This window comes from Urocampus carinirostris, chromosome 20, assembly GCF_059441175.1.
Source record: "Urocampus carinirostris isolate Australia breed hairy pipefish chromosome 20, RoL_Ucar_1.0, whole genome shotgun sequence".
NCBI classification, from domain to species: domain Eukaryota; kingdom Metazoa; phylum Chordata; class Actinopteri; order Syngnathiformes; family Syngnathidae; genus Urocampus; species Urocampus carinirostris.
Window position 1 is genome coordinate 16,280,895 of NC_142368.1, and position 22,695 is coordinate 16,303,589.

The following is a 22,695-nucleotide window of genomic DNA, read 5'->3' on the forward strand; positions in this document are numbered from 1 at the left end:
GGTCACTGTTGTGCATGGTTTTTTGTTGTTTTGACTATTTCGCACCGCTTACGTCATTGTCACTACTGGCCAATCATGTTGCTGTTCTTTGCATACCACACACTTTAGGTTTAGAGCGGATCTGCTTTTGTAACCGAGGAGATTTAATAAAAAAAGGGCTTAGGGCTTTCAGGAAAGGTTGGAATTTCTCATCTGAGGTTTGAGCTCTCCCCTGTTCTCCTTGCAAGTTCAAACCCCATAGATTCCATCCCTCCTTACTTTGAGTGTGTACTAAACTATAAACCAGGCATCAGGAACTTAAGAGCCTTAAAAGCAAAAATATTAAAAAAAAAAAAGAATCGTATAAAAGAGCCACACCATAGATTTTAAGACAAAATTCAACAAAACCGCTAAACACACTCTCCAGACAAAAGCTAATTCTTCATCACATTTTCTTTCAATGTGTGTCATTTGATTTGATCAAATATAAAATGAGAATAATACCAGTGCCTGTGTCCCTCATCAGTATTAATGTACTACTTATATACTACTTGTTTCCCTACCTCGGTTACTTAAAAATGTTGAGGCTCATTTTTTTTCATTTTTGTCCTAAATAATGGTTTCAAAACAAGGTGCAATCAGAGTTTTTTGTAAAAATGTCACAAAATAGTTCATACGATAAGGATATAGCCGTATTTACCTTCGGCGTAGATTGCACTGAGGGAGAGAGAGAAGAGAGTGCCTTGCGCTGTCTGCAAAGATCCGCCCACCCAATCCAATTGCTCTGAGTGGTTTTGGGGTGTTTGCAGTTTGTTCTGTGGTCTTCATTATAAAGTATCTCAACAGTGAACATGAGCTTACATTTAATACAACTTACATCACAGAAACAAGAAATTGAAAGCTGCTTTTATTGTCCAAAACATGAAACGATTCACTTTACATATGCCCAATTCTGCGCCAATTAGTCAGTGGAAGGCTCTCCCGTGTTCTCCTCGCAAGTTCAAAATCCATGTATATCTTCTGTCCTCATTTTGAGCGTCTACTAAACTTTCAACTTATCACAGACAATTGGGTCCAAAATAAATATATTTTCAGTCAGCGTGCACTTTTAAAATGGCAAGCGCAGGGGTTTCATATCCAGCACATTATTTATGTCTTCCTGTATGAATTATGGATGACGTCAGCTCATCCGGTGGAGATCATACGTTCTCTCTCTCCTCTTGTTACTTTGTCTCTGGATCCCTTGCATTCTTCTTTCTTTTTTGTCCATCAACCGTCCTCCACTGGAGGGGAGAAACCGCACCCAGAACGGATGCCTCTCCCGCAATTGGCCACTTAGGAAGGCTCAATCATCCATCAAGAGGTGCTCGAAATGTAATTTGTGAGCGGAGAACCTGAGCTCGTGAGGAACTGACAACTGGGCTCCGGTTTTGGGAAATGGAATTTGCTGCTAGACCCCCAAGTGCCCCCGACGGGACCCCACACGGACTATGGCGCTACGTCTGCTGCCAGAAAAGGCCGACGCTTCCTTTGCCTTCTTGTATGTATGGAGGATTCGCGTTTCTTCTTCTCAGTGATGATTGACGGGATGGTAATTGAGCTAGCGTTTGTGACTTAATTGCGCTATCTGAAAGTACTTTTGCCTGAAAAAGACAGACTGAGCTTTCCATCTCCTTTCTGCCGGTTGTTTTGAGTACCGAATGAGTTCCATTAGGACTGACACCAACTCGATTAGTAGGAAGTGAAAGACGATGAGGGAAAGGCTCCAAACGGTCTATGTCATGCTCTCCTTGTCTGTGTGTGGTACTCAAATTAGCATCAGCTTAGAAAAAAGTGAGTCAAGATTGGCGTCCAAGATCCTCTTCATTCCAAAACGGAGTAAAACTGAAACGTACGCTAAAAATACAGCGAGTCTGACACCGCATCACAATTGATCGACAAAAAACAAGAAGGAATTAGCAATTCGAATGAAATAGCTAACACGAATTTTTATCAACGAAGGAATATCTTTGGAAACTTAGACAATGGGGTCGAAGGCATAACAACAGAAGCAGTTGACGGTGAGGATGCTATGTGTCAACGAGGATGTTTGAATAGACTGAACCAATATGGTTTTCAATGCCAGTTACTTCCTGTAGTAGAGTCAAAATAACTACAGGAAATAAATATCTTCCGGACTTTAAGTCGCTCCAAGATTTAAGTCTCACCTGGCGAAAAATCTACAAAATGTATAATTAAGAAGGACGAAACATGTATGAGTCACATTTAATCCAACACCAAAAACATACATGTCATCTTGAAAGACAATTTAAAATAAAATGAAATAGATACCACGATATCTTAACATTATAAGAAAGTGCATATCATGCTCTTGTACTAAGGACAAAATTACCAAACTATTAACTACACATTTCCAATCACTGAATCCGATGGAATCTTTATCTTGGACTGAGGAGATGATTTCCTCTTCATGCCATGAGGCTCTTTAACTCCACCCGGGGGAGTAAAAGCCCACATGAAACCCCACCCCCACATTTGCATATTACCCTTTTATGACAGTGTGTATTTTCTGTAGCACTATTTAAATACTCTGTAGCAAAACGTTATATTGGGTATTTTTGTTTTCTATATATTTATCATCTTTTTATACACAAGGATACGGCTGGAAGTGTGAATTTCCCTACGGGGATGAAGAAAGTGTCTATTCATCTATCCATCTATCTATCTAATTTCACTCTTGAACAACTCCCGGTAGGTCCCAGAGGTAGACGATACGCCGGCTTTCTCCTTCCGCTTTTACGTCAAGGTTGAAAGGAGCAACACAGGAATAGAGCGCCCTCTTGTGGTTTAGTGTCAAAATAACATGTGAAGTGATATACAGTACCAGTCATAAAAAAATAAACTCGATGATATAATGATGTGTTAATAAGTCTCCAGGAGTAAAAGTCTGGGGAATCCAGCAAATCAACTTTTTCTGTTGATCTTTTATTCAGAACTCATTTTGGGGTGTCAACATGTGCCGAGTCCTATTTGTGGAAAAAAAAAAGACGCCCAGCAGTTGCCAGTTGGCTAAATTCTATCAAGGGACGGAGCAGTTGGCTTGAGCCGGAGATGGTTTTGTCATATCGATCGTCAGCGTTGGCCTTCACGCCATCTGCTTGGCGAGATCCTCGTATTTGTGGAGGCGCCGCCGCGGGGCTCCATCTGCTCCTGCTTCCATTTAGCACAAATTAGCAAGAGCTAATGACAGTTGCCTGGCCTTTTGGCAGGATTCTGCTCAAAGCCCAGCTCGGTGAAGAGCAAGGATGTGCCGGAAGCGGTCGCTCACCTGTATGTGTTCCTTTTCCAGGTCCAACGTTGCCTAGACAGTCCCCCAATGTTCAGAATGGACCTGCACCGGAAGAAGTGGACCTTAGAAAAAGGTAGGACAGAGTCTTCAATTTGGTCTTGAAATCTTAATGGGAGGCCTTGTGGGATGCTGAACTTTGCGTCTTCTTCATTAGCATTAAGATATAATTGTCAAGTGGCCTCATTCACACTTGGGTCCGAAATAACCCAATTGAGGTTAAGTTGACTCAAAAACACCCTAAAATTGGTGGTTTTGTTCTTTTTTTTTAAAGAAAATAAATGGCAACATTTGTTCAATTAACTATCCCTAAGTTGGGTTGTTCATTATTAAGTCTATCTATCTATGTATCTACCTTGGTCATATCCCTCAAGAGGGGTGACCGACAGCAAGACAAGCACATACAATCATATACAAAAACAAAAGAAAAAGGGAAAAAGTAGCAAAAAACACACACAAAATTTTGTGGACCATGGCAAACACAGTTGCCCAAACACCCAACCAGTTAAGCATCTCGGCACCCAAGCCGGTCATGCTTCTGTCCCTCCAGATGAAACTGGACACAAGAAAGCGGCCGTGTCACTCGGGTCAGGGTGACCCAACACTCTTCTGTTCAACAGCAGGGCCCGACAGCTTTCACTGGTTTACCCCTGCCGCATCATACAGGTGCCCTGCCCATCCCTTAGAACGCGTCCAAACATCCCACTATCCTTTTACAACACCTCTCCACTCATTCCTATCACCAACAAGTGATAGTGTTGTTTGCATTATTAAGTAATATGAACAAAATTGGGTCAAATTGTACAAAGCAACCCCAAAAACTGAATCCTTTATCAAGATTAGTTGATCCTATTAAACGGCCACCAAAAATGGGTACTTTGTGCTAAAGAACTGAGTAAAAATGAGTGCACCCAAAATGACATCAACTGGTGTAAAACAGGATACTAATTTGTTATTGATCAGCGCAAAGGGTTACTAGTTTTATATGCATTTTAAAAATAACTTGTGTCATTGCTATGTTATTAAGTCAAGTCCTGTTTATTTGTGACGCCCTTAATCACAAAGAGTCTCAAAGGGCTGCACAGATTATTGCAAACCACAGACTACTATTACAGACTATCATGACGCCATCCCCTGATCTAAAATCTACATGAGGGCAAGGTAAAACTTAAAAACCTCAACATGAGGGAAATAGAGAAATCTTTAGAAGGAACTCCACATGAGGTAATCACCCTTCTAGGATGACCAGGCTGCAATGGATATTGCAATAACAAATAATAAACAGAAATTGTCAACATAAAATTTTGGTTATTCATATGCTATAGAGTAGAAGTGTGTTTTAAGCTTGGATTGAAACATTCCCACTGAGGTTGCAGATGGAATCTCAGGGGGAAGAGCATTCCACAGCACCAGGGCCCGGATGGAGAACGCTCTCGAACCTGTGGTTGTCTTCTTGGCTCTTGTTACTACAAGTAGGGTCACTATAAGCTCAGTGGACCACTAAAAATGGTCCCGTAAAATGGCACTGAGTGATTTAAGAAATTCTTCATGTATTTTAAGACACTGATTTTGGGGTGTTCTACCGTGTGCGCCCTGGCCCAAATTTGGTCACCCCAGGTGTAAAACAATCTCAAAAAGCTTGCACAAAATTTGGATTAAAGTGGTGATTTTTTTGGACCCAACTTTTTTCATAACAGCCATTGTTAGATGTTGAAACTTAAGAACTAGATGACCTCACATTTGGCGACAAATATGAGTTCTTCTTGTTCACAGGCTGCACTTTATTCGGAATTGGATGAAACTATGGATCCAATTGATGGTTTGCTCTATTTTTTTGTGGTTATTTTTGACCCATTTTTAAAAAATAATGGACATTGTTAGATGCTGAAACTTCTGATGAGTGATGACGTTCTTTGGCCGAATAAGAGTTCTCCTCGTCGTCGCGGTCACTCACAGGTAGAACTTAATTTTGGAATAGGACATTAATTGGGATTCATTTGACACTTTGCTCTATTTTAAAGATTATTTTTGACCCATTTTTGAAATAACATTGTTAGATGTTGAAACTTGAGACTGGTGAAGTCATCACGTTCTTCTGGTCGCCACGGTGACTCACAGACCACATTTGACCTCGTCAGATTTCTGAAGCGATGATGTCACGATCGAAAAAAGCCGAGTCGTCGTCATGCGCCAGGCACGTTTCGATCGCCACGCATTCCTTAAACATGACTTGGCGTCTTTGCCGATGTTTCAGGAAGTGGAGGAATGCGCGCCCCCTTTTTTCTTTCCCCCCTTTTGTTCTTGCTCATTTTCGGAAATGTCCCACTTCTGTTCTTTTTCCAGACTAGCGAAGAACATCTGGGATGAATGACAGACCCTGAATTTTTTTTCTCCTTCCAAAAAAACCAAAACTGACAAATGAAATGAAATGAAATTAAACAGCGAAGAGTTTTAAAGGGGCAGTGTGCAATGTCCGCTGTTATTTTCCACGGGTCTGAGCGTTCACACAAAGTCAGTGAGCAGCGCTTGAAACAACAGTGAGCAACAGTAATCCCAAGTTTGGCAACTAAATCATTATCAAACATGTCCGAAACTTGACATCAACTTACATTTTGCTGAGTTTCCGGCAATGCAAAATTATTTTTCTCTTTTGAATGAATTGACTCATGTACTATTGCCTACAAACGTCATTTGTTCTTACAATTCTTTCACAAGATATCCATTTCTTTTTATTTCCTGATATATTTTGTTGCATAATATTAACATTTTTGGGGGCTTATTGAGTCGGCTGTAAGATACAGAACTGTACTTCATCACATTTTTGAGTGAAAGTACAATGTTGGCAACAAGATTCACTTGATATCATTGGAAATTATTTGAATGCAACTCAAACTTTTTCTTCCTTTCCCCTGTTTTTTCTATCTTTTTTTTAAAATTCCTTTAAAAAAATCTCATTGTGTTTATTTTTTCTGAGCTGTTACTTTTTTCTTTTTGTTCTTTATTTACTTTTTTCCTACATTTCTTTCTTTTCTTTTTTTCTGGCTTTTTTCTAATTTTTTCTTTTTTTCTCTTCCTTTTGTTTCTTTTTTTTCTCAGCTTTTCACTACTTTTTCATTTTGGTATTTTTTTCTTTTTTTTTGTTCTATTCCCCCCTTCCTTTAAGTCATTTTGTGCATAAGTTTACATAATATTTGGTCATGTTGGGATTAAATAAGCAAAAACAACCCGAAGAGCCGTTCAGGACCCGAAAGAGCCGGTTCCTTTTAGTGAGCCGCGCCGAAGAAGCCGGTTCCCCGACAAACTCTACTAACTCTACTCAACTTCTTTCTCCTTCGACTCGACTTCAAAATACCGCATTTAGGACACAACGTCATGGGAACCCGTTAATTTTGACCTTCATGCACTGTAACTTTGACTTGAGTCACTTCTTAATTAGTCATTTTGAGCCCTGATTTTTGTGCGCTGGCTAGATTTCCTTGTGCGCTGAGAATGTGCGAGCAGTGCGCAATTGCGCACGCGCGCAGCTTAGAGGGAACACTGGCAGTGTGTATTATTGAGCAGATGTGCGATTCCCAGGCTCAAGTATCGGGCATAATATGGACTCGATCGTGTTTTTGGTTTACTCCTTGAATGGAGCCCCTGTGATGCATTCATGAATGGATAAATAATTGGAACTTCTGGTAAATTTCCTTATTCCTTTAAGGATGACGGTGTGTAAAAAATATTGATTCATTTAAATCACTGGTTCTCAACTGGTCTAACTTCAGGACCCAAACTACTACCTGAATTACAAGCTGCGACCCATTTCAAGAAAAAAACATCTACATCTTAAATGTTTTCACTTTTTTTTTTTTTTTTTTTTTTTTAGAAAACGAAAAAGTCAACTCGCATTTGCAGGGCATCATCGTCATCTAGTGTTTAGATCTCTTTTTTCCTATTTTTCTTTTTCTTTATCCTTGTTTTTTGTGTTTTTTTTCTTTTTTCTTTTTTTACCCCTTTTTCATTCATTTCATTTATTTATCTTCCATTGGCTCTTTTTCATTCATTTTTCTTTTACTTTTCCAATAACTTAAGTTTTTTTTTTTTCATTTTTCAATTATTTGTATTTTTTTTGGGGGGGGGTCATTTTTCCTTTTTCCCCTATATTCTTTAGTTATGTTTTTTTTCTTTGTACTTCACCCCTTTTTCTTCGCCAAAGGCTGGGGACAAAGAACCCTCAACAAAATATTGTGTTTCAGTCACTTCAAGTCTCAGTAGTTTGTATTCTTGTGCTTTTTAGCACTCCTTTTCAGTTGCTCTACACAAAATAGCTACATCTATTTGACAACTCATAGACACTGTCTCTTTAAAAACAGTTTGGCGCTCTGTTTCATGTTGTAAATGTGCATTCATTCATTTTTATCCCCCCGGAAACCGAAGTGAAAGTCTTGCTAGCCGGGCTGTTTCCCGCTCCCTCGGCAACGGTTACCCAGGCGACGCTTGCCCCCCGGACAAGCTCGATGTCAGTCGAACAGAGCTTTTCACATCCTTCAGTTATTTTTCCCACACCCGCCGAATCGGTAGAATGTTACATTTAACCCCATGTAGTTTTCATTTGATTTAATAGAAGTTTCAATGAGTACAGGTGAGAATGCCTCTCGAAAGGAACGAGGGATCTATTCTTTTTAGGCAAGGCACGTGCGCCATTCAGTATCAGAGCACTTGTATCATGAATAGAAGTGAAGTATTTTCCCATTATGAACGCTCCCATAATCCGATGCACAGGCTTTATACGGGTGCTTGAAATCCTTAAATGCTTGAACTTTGGGAGATGTACTTGGACATGCTTGAAATTGTTGCCATTGCCATATTTCTTGGCACTCTGACTCTAAAAAACACTCATTAAATGAAGAAATTATTACAGTGTTGTTACATGAAGCGTCACCGGCGCCTACCGGTCGCACCCAAGAGGACAGCTCTATTTAGAAAACAGTGTTTTTGGCTCAGCTTGTTGAAAATAGCGGCTCTTTTGACTCCCAAACAGCTCCTCAGATTTTTTATTTTTTATGTGTTTATATATTATCGATGATTAAAAATACATACATACATCCATCTGTTATCTTGTACCGCTTATCCTCAGTAGGGTCGCGGGGTGCTGGAGCTCATCCCAGCTATCTTCGGGCAGTGGGCAGGGGATACCCTCAACTGGTTGCCAGCCAATCGCAGGGCACACACGCAAGCACGGGGAGAACATGCAAACTCCACACAGGAGGTTCGATCTCATGACCTCAGAACTGTGCCGCACACGCGCTAACCACTGCGCCGCCGTGCTGCCCGATTAAAAATACAATATACATTTAAACGAGTAAATAAAAATCAAAAGATCAGCAGTCTCTGAGATTGAAAGATTGAATGCACTTTGCTTTAGAGCAATCAATATTATTTAAATGAGTCCCCATTGACACAAAAAGATCGTAGATCATAGATGGGAAATGCTCAAAATAGCACAAATAATGTGCTAGCAGCAAGACAGCGACTTTATTTTTGTCACCAAAACCGCCAAGTCAAGTAAAGCACAACAACAACAAAATAATTAGTAAAACATAACATCAGCTACATGAAATATTTTTGTATTAACGGATACCTCTCATCTCTCATTAGCTGTACCGCTTATCCTCATTAGGGTCGCGGGGGGGCTGGAGCCCAGCCCAGCCATCTCCGGGCAGTGGGCAGGGGACACCCTGAACTTGTTGCCAGCCAATCGTAGGGCACACAGGGACAGACAACTCACTCGCTCATTCACACCTAGGGACAATTTGGGCCGGCCAATGAACCTGAAATGCATGTTTTTGGAATGTGGTAGGAAACCCACGCAAGCACGGGGAGAACATACAAACTCCGCACAGGAAGTCTGGAGCTGGATTTGAACCCACGCAGGAGGTCCCCATGACATGAACTGTGCCGCACATGCGCTAACCACTGCGCCGCTGTGCTATCAATGGATATATGTTAAGAAAATTATGGAAAAATTAATTATGTAACTTGGTTAACATAGAAATGCTACACATTTTTTTCATCTCGGACGTCCCCTAGTGTATTGGAGGTGCAATTGCACCTGAGAAAATTAAAAGGAGTAAAAAAATGTGATGTGAAACATCCACCCCAGCGGTCGAACTCCGATTTTTGTTCGAACAACGAACCAAGAATTTCTCGAATTTTTTGTTCGGACTCCGATTTGTTAGGTTCCACTGTACAAAATAAAATAAAAATGCACCTGGGTGTCTTTGCAGTAGTTTAAAGAAGCATTGGCTTGGATTTCTATAATAGATAAGAAACCAACAGAGAAGTTCTGATATTCTCCAGAAGCTGGAGAATGCTATTTTCAAGAAAGTAGTCTCCAGAAGCGGGGTTTTATGAGGTATCGGTAGGGAAGTCCCGTTACTATGCAGTCCTTGCCAGTTCTGCCGCCGTCCTGGTTAGGACAGTGTCTCCTTTGTGGCGCTTCCCGTTTTGTATTCCGTCTGCACGGCTTCATGAACGCGTAAAGCTTTTCCCAAGTGTGAGGAAATCTCCTGTGGACTTTTTGGCAGCGGCGGGTACCGATCTCGCCCTTGGGGAGTTTCAAGGTCACGTGAACTCGGACCAAGACGGTCTCCTTTAAATCAAAAGTTCTTCTCGGCAACAAATCGTACATTTCCTTTTTCCATCGAGTTGGCTTTGGTGCCATCTTTAAGTTTTTCCAAAGGGCTTTTATTATAAATTTTATTTTTTACTTTGACAAACACTGCAAACAAAGAGGGAAGACATTCATGAAATTTGATTTTGCAAGAACAAGAGAGAACAGTACAAAACCCTCACCAGCCTTTTATTGAAAGCTCCTAGGTTTTAAAAAGTAGATCAACCCTAGGGTGTGGGAATCAAAGAACCGTGACATGATTTGTTTGTTTGTTGTACATGATTCAATTGTTTGTTTGTTTGTACATGATTCAGATTGAATCGTTTCTTGTACATGATTCAATTGTTTGTTTGTTTGTACATGATTCAAATTGAATCGTTTCTCCGGCGCCGTCACGAATGGCAGCCACTCCAGCAGCTCCCGTGTTATTTTCGATTGTTCTCAGTTATTTTCGATTGTTCTCAGCTTAGGGATGCTGCTGGAAAAGTGAATTTCCCTTCGGGGATGAATAAAGTATCTATCTATCTATCTCTATCTATCTATGATTGGCTAGTAGTGACTATGCAAACACTGATGACACGTATATTACATCCATGCAATTATAAACGAGCTTCTTTGATAGCATTTACATATCAAAAATAGAACTACCCTGGACATGAAAGCATTCTGCTTTGCAAATGTTAGTCAGCATGTGATAAGGGCTATACAAATAAAAATGACTTTACTTGACATTTCCGAACTCTGGCATTGTAAGCATTCTTATTTGCAAGCATTTATTAAATAAATAAATAAATAAAACTACTATAAAGTAGATCTGAATCTGAATCTGAATCTGAATTCTGCTTTGCAAGCTCTCTTCTTTACAAGTATTTCGTAAACAAAACATAGAACTATCCTGGCATTACAAAAATTCTTATTTTCAAGCATTTAATCAACAATAAATAGAACTACCCCAGCATTATAAGCATTCTTCAGTGCAACCAGTATATACAATTTGATAAATTTATTCTAAACATTAAATTTTCTTATTATTATACCTCCCTTTGTATTTCACAAAAACAAAAATAAACACCGCTGGCATTACAAACATTGTTCATTGCAAGCAGAATAAAAACAAATGTCAAATTAATTTTGATGATTGTATAGTGAAAATTATTTTTTTTTTTTTTTACCAAACGGAGAAAAAAAAGTTCTATTACAAGCATTCTTCATTGCAAGCAGAGTAGAAGCAAATGTAGCATTAATTTTGACAACTGGATATTGAAAATGTTTTCATATCGCCCTTTTTAATTTGATAAAAGAAAAAAAGAAAAAAAAACTTGGTATTATAAGCAATCTTCATTGCAAGCTGAGTTGAAACAAATGTAATACCAAATGCATAAAAATGATGAATGTTTTTACTTATTATTTCATCATTCCCCAAAAACTCAATCACAATGCACTTAAAAAATACACGTTTAACATAAAACACTTGGGAAAACGACTGACATTATTCCTTTCGTCCAGATTAGTCTGTAGAATTCAATTTTGGCTTACAAAATAAAAGAGAACAGCTGCCTCGAAATGAAACTATTTTGACGGTCACTTCCTGATTTATTTTTCTTTTTTAATATGAGTCCGTTTCCAATGAAATCAGCATGTCGTTTCCTTGACAGGAATACTTGTCCCGTCCACTTCCCTTTTTATTTTTCATCATAAAATCTGTTTATAGTGCCTCTCTGATCTTTCAAGAAGAAGGTATGTTAGAGTTGAGACATCAGATGTTCCTGCAGCAATTGTGATTTCTGTCTTATTTCCTGAAAGCAGTTCTGCTCATCATCATCAAATATAAAAAAAATACAAAATCTGAAAACAAAAGTGCATTGTTGCAAACCTCCTCGGGAAGCGGTTTGGCCCCCATTTTGCGAGGATCCGGAATGCTCCGAGCGGTGGAGAAAAATCTCAGCCTGTTTGCCAAATACTCGGTTGTTTGTTGGGCTCTTCACGCAAACTTGTCAATGGAGATGACTGCTTAACACAAACAGTTCTGCAGAATTCCCACTAACCCTAACCCTAACTTCATCCTAGCCTTTACCTACTAAGCATAACTCTCTAATCTTCAATGTAGGCCTAGTCCTAACCCCCTTATCCCAACCTAGTCATAACCCTCTAACTCACTAACCATAGCTCTAAACCTCATCCCTAACCCTTAAGCCAGACCTGGGCACTCCGGTCCTGGAGGGCCGCACGTCCTGCCAGATTTTGAAGTTTGCTCTTCTTTAACTCAGGTGATACAAATTATAACCTCGTTAGCAAGCTAGCAAGTTCTCGTTAACGATACTGGTGATTGGAATCACCTGTATTGGATCAGAGAAACCTCAAAAATCATGCAGAACATGCGGCCCTCCAGGACCGGAGTGCCCAGGTCTGCCTTAAGCTTTCCCCTTAAGCCAAACCATTAACCATTACACTATTCTAGTCCTATCCATGACCCTCTAACCCTAACTCCATAATCCTAAACCTAAACCTAGTCCTAGTCATAACCCTTAATGCTAACCCTTAAGACCTCCCTTTGAGCCTAACCATTAACCGTAACTCTATTTTAGTCCTAGGCATAACCCTCTAACCCTAACTCTCCGATCCTAAACCTGGGCCTAGTCCCAACTCTATTATCCTAACCTTTAGACCTAGTCATTACTCTCTAATTCATTAATGCTAACCATAGGCCAACTCTTAACACCACCTCTTAAACGTTCCCCATAAATCTAATCATAACCCTCTCACCCATAGCCCTCACCCTTAACCCTAACCCTTAAAGCCCAGTGTGTAATATTTGACCAGTAGAGGGCAATGTTGTCTAATGCAAAGGAAAACCAGTGCATAATGACCACTGCGTAGCAGCAAGATGCCATGGTGGCGAGGACTAGGTATGGATTCCACAATGTAAAAGAACTACGCATTTCTCCACCTATGATTTGTTTTTTAAACAAAAATGAACATTGGTGTGATATTTTACAGGTTTTTGCCTACTATTCAAATCAGTGTTTTGTTTTTTTACTGAACCACTAGCAAACACTAAATATTACACGCTGTCCCTTTAAGCATATCTTTCATGGTTTCCCCTTCAACCTAACCATTAATGCTAACTAATTTCCAGCCCTAACCTTCTAACCGTTTAGTCCTCTCTAGCCATAGTCCTCTAACCCACTAGTGCTAACCATAGCCATAACCCTTAACCCTCAAGTTTAACCCTTAAGCCGTTAACCCTAACCCTACCCATGTCCAAGCCCTCTTACCCTAATTCTCTAATCCTAACTAGCTTTAGCCATAACGCGCTGTAAGATATATTTTGAGTATCTGTTGTAGTGTAACTGCAGTTTTCTTATTTAAAACAGGATTAGAAAAGCAAATTTGGGTTTGTACCCGAGATTCAACCCAACAGCCACACGAGCGCTACCCTCTGCTGCCCCTCAGTGGTTACATTATGTACTACCCTCAATTAAGAGGCCGAGATCAAGTGCAATTCGGTGGATTGCATCCTCCTTAATGCGTCTTTTTTTCGGTTGCACAAGCTTGAATTATGCATGTATTATTTGATTTCGCTAGGTAGTTGTTTTCTGAGTAAAGGACAAGTGTCCTGTCTGCCTCAATTTTGATTACATAACAGTTTTTGCCTGCTAGCTAGTGTTATATAATAATATGGAGAGTTTGTTGTGTTATGTCATGATTGGCCGAAACTAGGTCACGCGGATCAACTTTTCGTCCACTCATTTTTTTCCCCACTGGATATTCCGACTCATGAGGATTTTGTTGTAGTTTTAATAGTGTTTTGCTCTTTGCTCCCCCCTGCAGGCAGCTGCAGGAACTGCAGCGGCAGAAGGAGGCGGAACGCGAGCGTCAGGAACGCGAGCGTCAGGAACGCGAATGTCAAGAGCGAGAACGTCAGGAGCGCCTGGAGCGAGAGTTGCAAGAACGACAAGAGAAGGAGAGAAGGGAGCAAGAAGAGAAGGAGAAGGAACGAGAGAAGGAGCAGCAGGAATTGCAACGGGGGAGACGAGGCTCCAATGCCGGTGAGTTGCCTTCGATTGTAACCTCCGCCTCGATCCTGTCCTCACAAGCTTCTGCAAACTAACATTTGGGCTTACTCACATTTTCTAAGGCGGAAATGTTTTATCCCTCCATATCGGTGAAAAAAAAGAGGCAGATACTGTCATTGAAATGAGCTGACGTCTAGGTCCTTCTCTTGTGACATGTCAAAAATAGATGCGAGATCTTTGATTTGCAGCCTAAATGAGAGTAAAAATACCTAAATGAAATTGAAATAAATTAATAATGCAAAAAAAGAATCTACTAAACGCGCAATCAAAACTGTAAACGCTCTTCCTGTATTGAAAAGTTTTTTTCATTATTCTTATCTTGAAATGCACATTTATTTGATGGCTCAGGTATTTTTGCCTTTTATTCAAATCAATAGTGTTGTTTTTTACCACTAGAAGGTGCTACATAATACACACTGTCCCTTTAATACAAACACCAAAAGAATAGAAAAATGTATCATTTGTATTTTCTTTTATTTTGAAAATACCTTGCTGCTAATGCAATAAAAATAATTATTTTATTTGCACTCTTTTCTAATGCACTTACAAATTAGGACAGTCTATAGAACCACTACTCTGAAAATATATTTATCTATCCTAATATTCTTTTTTTTTTTAATGTTTTTTTTGTTTTTTAAGTATTTTATTCGGGTTCATTCCTAAGTGCAACATCTAATTTCCATTATAAACGATATTCAGTACGTTCTAATAAAAGAAAATGTAAAAAAATGTGTTTCCATTTTAGATTAATTTAGTTGATTTAAGCTTAAATTGTGCACTCAAATATTGAACAATAAATTCTACGGTTTGCATAAAGGGCTAGTGTGTATGATGTTGGAATCAATAAAAAAAAAAAAGCAATTTTAACTGTAAACTTAATTTATGCCTATTCTATGCACTTAAGAACTGAATAATTATTTTCCGGTTTGAAATTAAAGGGATATTGTGTAATAATTCACCAATAGATGTCGCCATATTATGTCGCGAAAACGGGTTCTAAAAAACACGAGGACGCACACAAAACTAGTGACCAAACTGCAACATTTTTCTCCTTTTTTTTTTACATGGCTTTTGTGATTTTTTGGGGTACCCGTAGCAGCAAAATGGCTGACAATTATGTCGAGCTGAGGTTCATGCCGTGAAAACGTTTTCATTTCTGCACGTTTATATATGATATTTGTGTAATTTTGCTTATATTCTTAAATAGATATTGTTGTTTTTTGAGCAAATGCAGTTTTTCCTACTAGAAGGCATTCAATAATACACAGCATCCATCTCGATTTTTGTCTGTCGTCGTCAGGGATGGGTAGGGTTACTTTAACTGGATTACTTTCGATTACTTTTGGATTACTCCAATACCAATTATGCTAATAAAAGACAAGAGAAACCAAATATGAATAAAATGACAGGCTTGGGGAGTAACGGAATACATGGAACGGCAAAAATGAGGTTGGCAAGCTGTTTGGATTGATTTTCAATTTGTTTCTGTCGCATTTGATGTTTGTTTTGCCGGAGATCAAAGAGATCAAATCCAGGAGAGAAAGCTTACCACGTGTTGTCAGTCATCATTTTATTCCTATTTAGTTTCTTTTGTCTTTTATTAGCATATTTGATATTGGAGTAATCTAAAAGTAATTGAAATTCATCAAGTTAAAGTAACCCTACCCATCCCTGGTCGTCGTGGAGATTAGAGTAAGCCGATTCCCTGTTCAGAATATTTTCCGTACTGCGCCATTTGCAGTAAGAAGAAGCCGACAGAGGCCGGCGCGTTGTTCGGCACGCACGAGCGCGCATGAAGTCCAACGCCGTCGGACGCTTACTCACGCGCTAAAAATACATCTGGGAAAACGCTCGGAGGGGTCGGCGGCGGGGGGCGGGGAGCAAATTCTTTCGGACGGACGAGAAACAGGCCACGTTCGTTTCAGGGCGGCCTTTGGATTTCGAACACTGGACCGTAGGTCTGCAAAGCAAGGTCGCGATTTCGGCTTCGGTTGGCAACTCGGACATCTGTAGTTTTAAATAGGAAATGTCTGTCCATCCGTCATCAATGTTTGGCATTTTCTCTCCAAAGCCCATCGTTTTGTATTGTTTCAGTCTAAATAGCATTTCTAAAACTAGGGTAACAGTTAGGGCTTGGTTTAAAGCTAGGACTACGCTAAGGTTAGGTTTGGGGGTTTTAGGTGTAAAAGGTTGGTGTTTAGGTTTAGGACTAGAATGAGTGTTAGAAGACTTGGGTCAAAGTTTGGGGGTTAGGGGTTAAGGCTAGATCTATGTTGAGGGGTTAATACTAGAGGGTCAGGACTAGGATAGGGTTAGGGTTAAGGGTGAGGCTTAAAGGACAGAGATGGGTTTAGGGTAAGAGGTTGGTGTTAAAGGTTAGGACTAGACTAAGGGTTGGAGGGCTTCCGTTTAGGGCTAGGACTAGGCTAGGGTTAATGGCTTAAGGGTATGGGTCTGGGGTTAGAAGTAGAGTAACATTTAGGGATTGGCTTGGGGCTAGGACTACGCTAAGGTTAGGTTTGGGAGTTTAAGGTAAAAGGTTGGAGTTTAGGGTTAGGTCTAGAGTGAGGGTTAGAAGGCTAGGACTTGGCTTGGGTCAAGGTTTGGGGGTTAAGGCTCGATCTAAGTTGAGGGGTTAATAGTAGAGGCTCAGGGCTAGGACTGGGATAGGGTTAGGGTTAAGGGCGAGGCTTAAAAGACTGATAGGTTTAGGGTAAGAAGTTGGTGTTAAAGGTTAGGACTAGGGTAAGGGTTGGACGGCTATGGTTAACACTAGGCTAGGGTTAATGTTAAAGGCTGGAGGGTTAGAGCTGGATCGAGGATAGGATTAAAGGTTAGGGCTGCACAGGTAAGGGCTGAAGAGGTTAGATCTAGGCTTAGGGCCTAGGGGTTTAGGCTATTAAGTTAGGGCTGGATTTAGGATATGTTAAGGGTTAGACTTGAGGGTTTGGGTAAAGGCTAGGTCCAGGGTCAGGGTTTCGGGTTAGGATAGAGTTAGTGCTAAAGTTAGGGTTAAGGCTAGGGTTAGGGACCAAGTGTAGGGCAACCAGAGGATTGTTGGAAATATGAAGAAGAAACTTCTGAAGTAAATTTTTGTTTGATCGCCATTTCCCTTTAAAAGCTAAAACGATATGGAGAAATCCGTAGGAGTGGGTGCGGTCGTATCAAGCTCCGCCCTCTTTTCTGTCTACTAACGAAGCTCTGCTGTGGTTTGAGTCTTTCTCCTCTTTTCTCTTGCTTTATCTGCTGCGTTCTTTTTCCTCTTTCCCCTTCCTCCCATCTGTCTCCCCCCCTCACCCGCCGTCCCCGGGTAGCGTCCGAAAGCGCCCCGGTTGGCCCGGCTCCTGAAACGTGTAGCAGAACGTGGTCCACGCCCACCTCGCCATCATCGCTGAACTTTGCCACGCCCCCCACCCCACCCCTCAGGCACTCGGCCTCCCGATTTTCCACCTCGCTAGGCTCCGCCTTCCAGCCCGTCCTCCCCCACTACGCCACCGTCCCAAGGAGACCGCCCGCCCCTGGCCCAGCACCCAAGTTACCAGTGTGCCCCGCTCACAATTTCACCCCCTTGCCGCCGTCGCCCCCGGTCATGATCAGCAGTCCCCCAGGGAAGGCGACGGGGCCCCGCCCACTCGTCCCCGTCGTAGCCACGCCCCCGCTTACCCACAAACCCCCGTCGCCGTCCACCAACGGCCCTCCTACTTTTCCCGCACCTTCCCCAGTTACGGTAACCCCGGGTAACCACCCGGTGGGCCTGTCCTGCCCGACCCCGCCCCCGCCCACTCCGCCTCCCCTTTCCTCCCCCATGCAGCCCCATCCTTTTTCCTCCGTCTCGTCTTCCCCTTCCTCATCCCACGCTCCCGATTTTCCCTCTACAGCTCCATCGCCGGCAGCTTTCGCCGAGCAGCTGAGCCTCAATCTGGGCCAATCGGAATCGCCGGCCAGCCAGGAGGCGGAGTCTGTGCGGCCCGGATCTTCCCTGCAGCCCTCTTCTCAAGGTAAGTTCGCATCGTCACACGTTGCGTTCAAAATACATTGATCCCTTGTTTTTCGCAAGGGTTTTCTTCCAAAAAGGTGCTGTGACTGTCAAAAGGTGAAAAAAAGAAACTTTTATTTGTTTCATAAATACTCGAAGAAAAAAGTCTATTGAATAATAACTCAACAACACCCACAAAAATGACTCCAAAAAAAAAACGATTATAAAATGACTCGAAAAAGGCGAACACATTTCATAAGTCTGGCTCAGTAACCTGACCTGACCGAGAGAGCTAACTGTGGTCATTGTGCTTGCTGTTTACGTTTCACCGGATGCTAACGTTCCACCGGATGCTAACGTTAGCATAGCGCTAAATCTCCTGCCCGCTGCTATCCATAAATAGCAGCTTGCACACCCCAACGTAGCTTTTATCGTCGCCGGCGACTTTAATCGGGCATGTTTAAGGACTGTACTTCCCAAATCCATTCAACACGTGGACTGAGCAATTAGGGAAAAAACACTAGACCGTGTGTACAGTAATATCAAACATCTGTCCCTCACCCCCTCATACCCCCCCCCCCCCCCCCCCCCCCTCCGGAGGAAAACAAATCCTATTCAACAAAGACAGTTAAAATATCTTCTTTGTACCTTTATCTCTTTGTTTTCCTTATCCTCACTGTAAAATGTGGAACTGGAGTGCCAAGACCCAAAAATAAAAAAAACATAAAGAATTACGAAAAAATGTCCCAAACTGCAATTTGGGTCTCATTAAATTCAATAACAATCTTGATGGATAAAATAAATACATAAGTAAAAGAGAAAAAAATGAGACAGCTCTTTAAATGTTAGGGACACAACCCAAAAATGACCTTAAAAAATACCCCAAACGACCCAAAAACTTCCCCTCAAAAAAAAAAAAACGAGGGGCGGGGTGATTGTTTAGCCAATCAGAATGGAGAATACAATGCACGATGAAAATCCGCCATATAGCTTGACTGTGAAAAGTAAATTGCGATACAGTGAAGGATTACCGTATATATGAACAGGGTTGGTTAGGGTTACTTTAACTTGATTACTTTCAATTACTTTTGGATTACTCTAATACCAAATATGCTCATAAAAGACAAAAGAAACTAAATATGAATAAAATGATGACTCACAACATGCGGTAAGCTTTCTCTCCTGGCTTTGATCTCTTTGATCTCCGGCAAAACGAACATCAAATGCGACAGAAACAAAATGAAAATCAATCCAAACAGCTTGCCAACATCATTTTTGACGTTCCATGTATTCCATAACTCCCCGAGCCTGCACAAAATGTACTCATTTTATTCATATATAGTTTCTTTTGTCTTTTATTAGCATATTTGGTATTGGAATAATCCAAAAGTAATTGAAAGTAATCCAGTTAAAGTAACCCTCCCTAACCCTGTATATGAATTACTAAATTGCATTTTTTTGGTGTCATCCCTCATAGATGTTGTACAGGGGGCGGGGCTTAGTCCAGCCACGCCCACACCTCCCCCACCTCCGCCTCTGCCATCAGCCGCAGCCACCCCTACCACACCTTCTGCACCCCCGCCGCCGCCTCCCCCTCCTCCCCTCCCCGCTCTAAGCCCGGCCGTGACCCCCACCGCCCCGCCCGGGCCCTCTCCCCTCGTCGGGGCCCCCACGCCTCCTCCGGCGCCTCCCCTCCCCCCCAGCTTCTTCTCCCCCGCGGAGGAGCGTCCGGCCTCGGGATTGGCCGCCGCCCTCGCCGGAGCCAAACTGCGAAAAGTGTCCAGGGTGAGCACGTGACACGTCTATCGTTTATCGATCAGAATATATAAATATCGGGGGTCGCTTTTGTTTCAGGGCGACGAGGCCAGCCCGGGGGCCGCCTCACCCGGAACGGGCGGGGCCAAGTCGGAGTCGAGAGGCAACGGCCTTCTACCTGGCGGCAGCGGCCTCATGGAAGAGATGAGCGCCTTGCTGGCAAGAAGGTAGCTCGCCTTTCTTATTTAAAGGGACAGTGTGTGTTATTTCGTGAAAAAAATTGTCTTTATTTGACGTAGAATGAGGCTGACTCGATTGTGCCCCATCTTGCTGTTAAGGTTACCCCAAAAAATGTATTTTCTGCATTTTTTTTGCTCTGCTTGTTTTCTTTTTTTCTTTCCTTTTTGCTCTTTAATTAATATTTTCTTTTTTTCAATTCCTTTTCCATCATGTTCCCTTTTTCTTTACTTTATTATCTGCTTTTTTTAATTTTTCTCTCGTTTTTTTCCCTTTCATGTTCATTATTCAGTTTTTTTTCTCTTCTCTTTTTTCTCCTTTTATGTTTCTTATTTTCCTTTTTTCTTTCTTTCTTTTTACCTCTTTTTCTCTTTTTTTCCTTTTTGGTTTCTTAGTTTTCTTCTCTGTTACATTGTTTATTTTATTTTCTCTTCTTTTTCTCTATTCCTTTTTATTTTTTTCTTGCTTTTTATTTTTGTCTTTTTTTCTCTTCTCTTTACATTGTTCTTGTTAATTTTCCCCTTATGTTCCCTTTTTCTTTTGTTTCTTTCTTTTTTTACTTTTATCTTTTTCTTACATTTTATTTTGGTTACTCTGAGCCTCCGAAGTTTGTATTCTTCCTTGTGCTTTTCAGCACTCGTTTTTGCTTGCACGACACAACACAGTGAATACATCCGCATCTAGTGATCAAATATCATACACTGTCCCTTTAAATCAATTTGTGGCGAAAGGTAAAAACCTAGAACGCTTTTCTTGTCCATTTCAGACGACGAATTGCAGAAAAGGGCTCCTCGCCAGAACCCGAGCAGAAATCGGTAAGTCTCGCCCGCACTCCTCATAGGCCTTTTAGGGTCTCCTCGGGTCTTTTTGGATGTTCTATCATGTTTGCGTCCCACAGGAGGAAGGCGAACACAGCAGCACCCCCAAAGTTTCGGCATGTAGCACGCCGGGTGAGTCGCCATGGCAACGTCTTTGGATCGTTTTAGCCGCGTCATTAATATCACATTTTCTGGCCCAATACAGACATGGCCAGGAAACCTTGGGAAAGAACCAACACCATGAACGGTAGCAAATCTCCAATCATCGGAAGGTAATGGATTTTTGGCTGGATGAGACGATGATTGACTAATTCCATCAAAAACAAACACACGTAACTAAATCTATTCAAACTGAAGTCCGTAACTAAACAGTTCAACCAAATGGAAATGAGATGGGTTTTCTGAAAGTGCTTGAAATAGTGGTGGGTATATTGTAGAAAGTGAAAATAGCGGATAAAAGAAAAAAACAGAAATTTCAAGTGTTTGACCCCATCACCAAATCGGCAGTTACCGTATTTATTTGTTTAATTCCTTCTTTTTTTTTAAAGATCAATATAAATTAAGCATTGTAAGTGACTCATGTTGAAGACATGGAAACAATTTCTTGTCAATGTACACTAGAATTGGGTAGGGTTACTTTAACTGGATTACTTTTGGATGACTCCAATACCAATTATGCTAATAAAAGACAAAAGAAACTAAATATGAATAAAATGGCTAAATTTTGTGAAGGCTTGGGGAGTAACGGAATACATGGAACGGCAAAAATGATGTTGGTTATAGTTCTTTTGTCTTTTATTAGCATATTTGGTATTGGAGTAATCCAAAAGTAATTGAAAGTAATCCAGTTAAAGTAACCTTACCCAACTCTGATGTACACTATGCGCACAATACCACCATCAAATTTAAAATATATTTTTTTAATGTCGTTCAAAGTCTGATTTATCGTCTTCTACACCGGACAGTTGTTTTCCCGGTTGTGCTTTTTTCCGTTCATTTATATCTTTTCGGGACGACATTCCATGACATTTGTCTGCTTAAAAATGACGCCGACACGGAAGCTGCAATTTCGGTGCTTTGTATGCCAAGTGAAACATAGTCACCCCCTACAGGTGCATTAGGAAAGGTGCATCTGAGCAGGTAAATCGCAACAAGATGCCGATAAATACAGACCATGGTTAAAAAGTGGGACAAATCCACGCACAGCATGCTGCAAAGTTTGCACGCGAGAGATCCAACTCTTCTTAATGGGAGAATTGGCGCTCTTTTTCAACTTGGTAACGTTTATGAATCGTCTTTTTTCATAATTTGCCGACGTACCTCATCGAGAAGGATAGCGAATGTTGGGGTGGGAGTTTGAACCCCTTTTCTTCTCAGACCCAGATCCACACCGATGCCGAGCACCAACGGCGTATCCGCCGAAGCGCTCGACTACGACAGGTTGAAGCAGGACATCATGGACGAAATGCGCAAGGAACTAGCCAAGCTCAAAGAAGAACTCATTGATGGTAAGTTCACGCTTTTATTTTGTATTTTCAGCTAATGCCTTCCAAACCTCCCGTAACCACCCTCCCCCCCCCAAAAAAAAGAAAAAATAATGTCTTAAGAAGTACTACTTACGTGTAACATACATGCATATGAATAAATAGCAAGGAAAAAATTCCCTGTGTGACTTGGGCTGGTCCATTGGGGTAGCAGGTGGAAGATTTCCATTCTTCTATTGCCCCCTTATGTTCAATAATAGTCCCAATCAACGATTGTTCACGTTCATATTCGCAAGCTTTGTTTCCATGTTTATCTTTTTACTTATCCCTTTAGCATCATTGCAACCATTAAGACTTGTTTAAGAATAG

At 41.2% G+C, this 22,695-nt stretch overlaps 1 protein-coding gene across 3 annotated transcripts in view; it reads left to right on the top strand.

Moving 5' to 3' along the window:
- The window catches only part of enah (ENAH actin regulator), a 50,750-nt gene that overhangs the window by 24,589 nt on the left and 3,466 nt on the right, over positions 1-22,695 (top strand). For 2 of the 3 annotated variants that reach the window (XM_088324868.1, XM_088324869.1), the window contains exons 4-12: positions 3,329-3,401; positions 13,812-14,029; positions 17,935-18,054; positions 19,510-19,817; positions 19,887-20,014; positions 20,791-20,839; positions 20,923-20,974; positions 21,048-21,114; positions 22,220-22,350. In XM_088324868.1, the coding sequence (XP_088180994.1) occupies positions 3,329-3,401; positions 13,812-14,029; positions 17,935-18,054; positions 19,510-19,817; positions 19,887-20,014; positions 20,791-20,839; positions 20,923-20,974; positions 21,048-21,114; positions 22,220-22,350 (1,146 nt within the window). Of the gene's footprint in view, positions 1-3,328; positions 3,402-13,811; positions 14,030-17,370; positions 18,055-19,509; positions 19,818-19,886; positions 20,015-20,790; positions 20,840-20,922; positions 20,975-21,047; positions 21,115-22,219; positions 22,351-22,695 lie in introns of all 3 variants that reach the window. The other variant, XM_088324867.1, reaches the window with a different exon arrangement.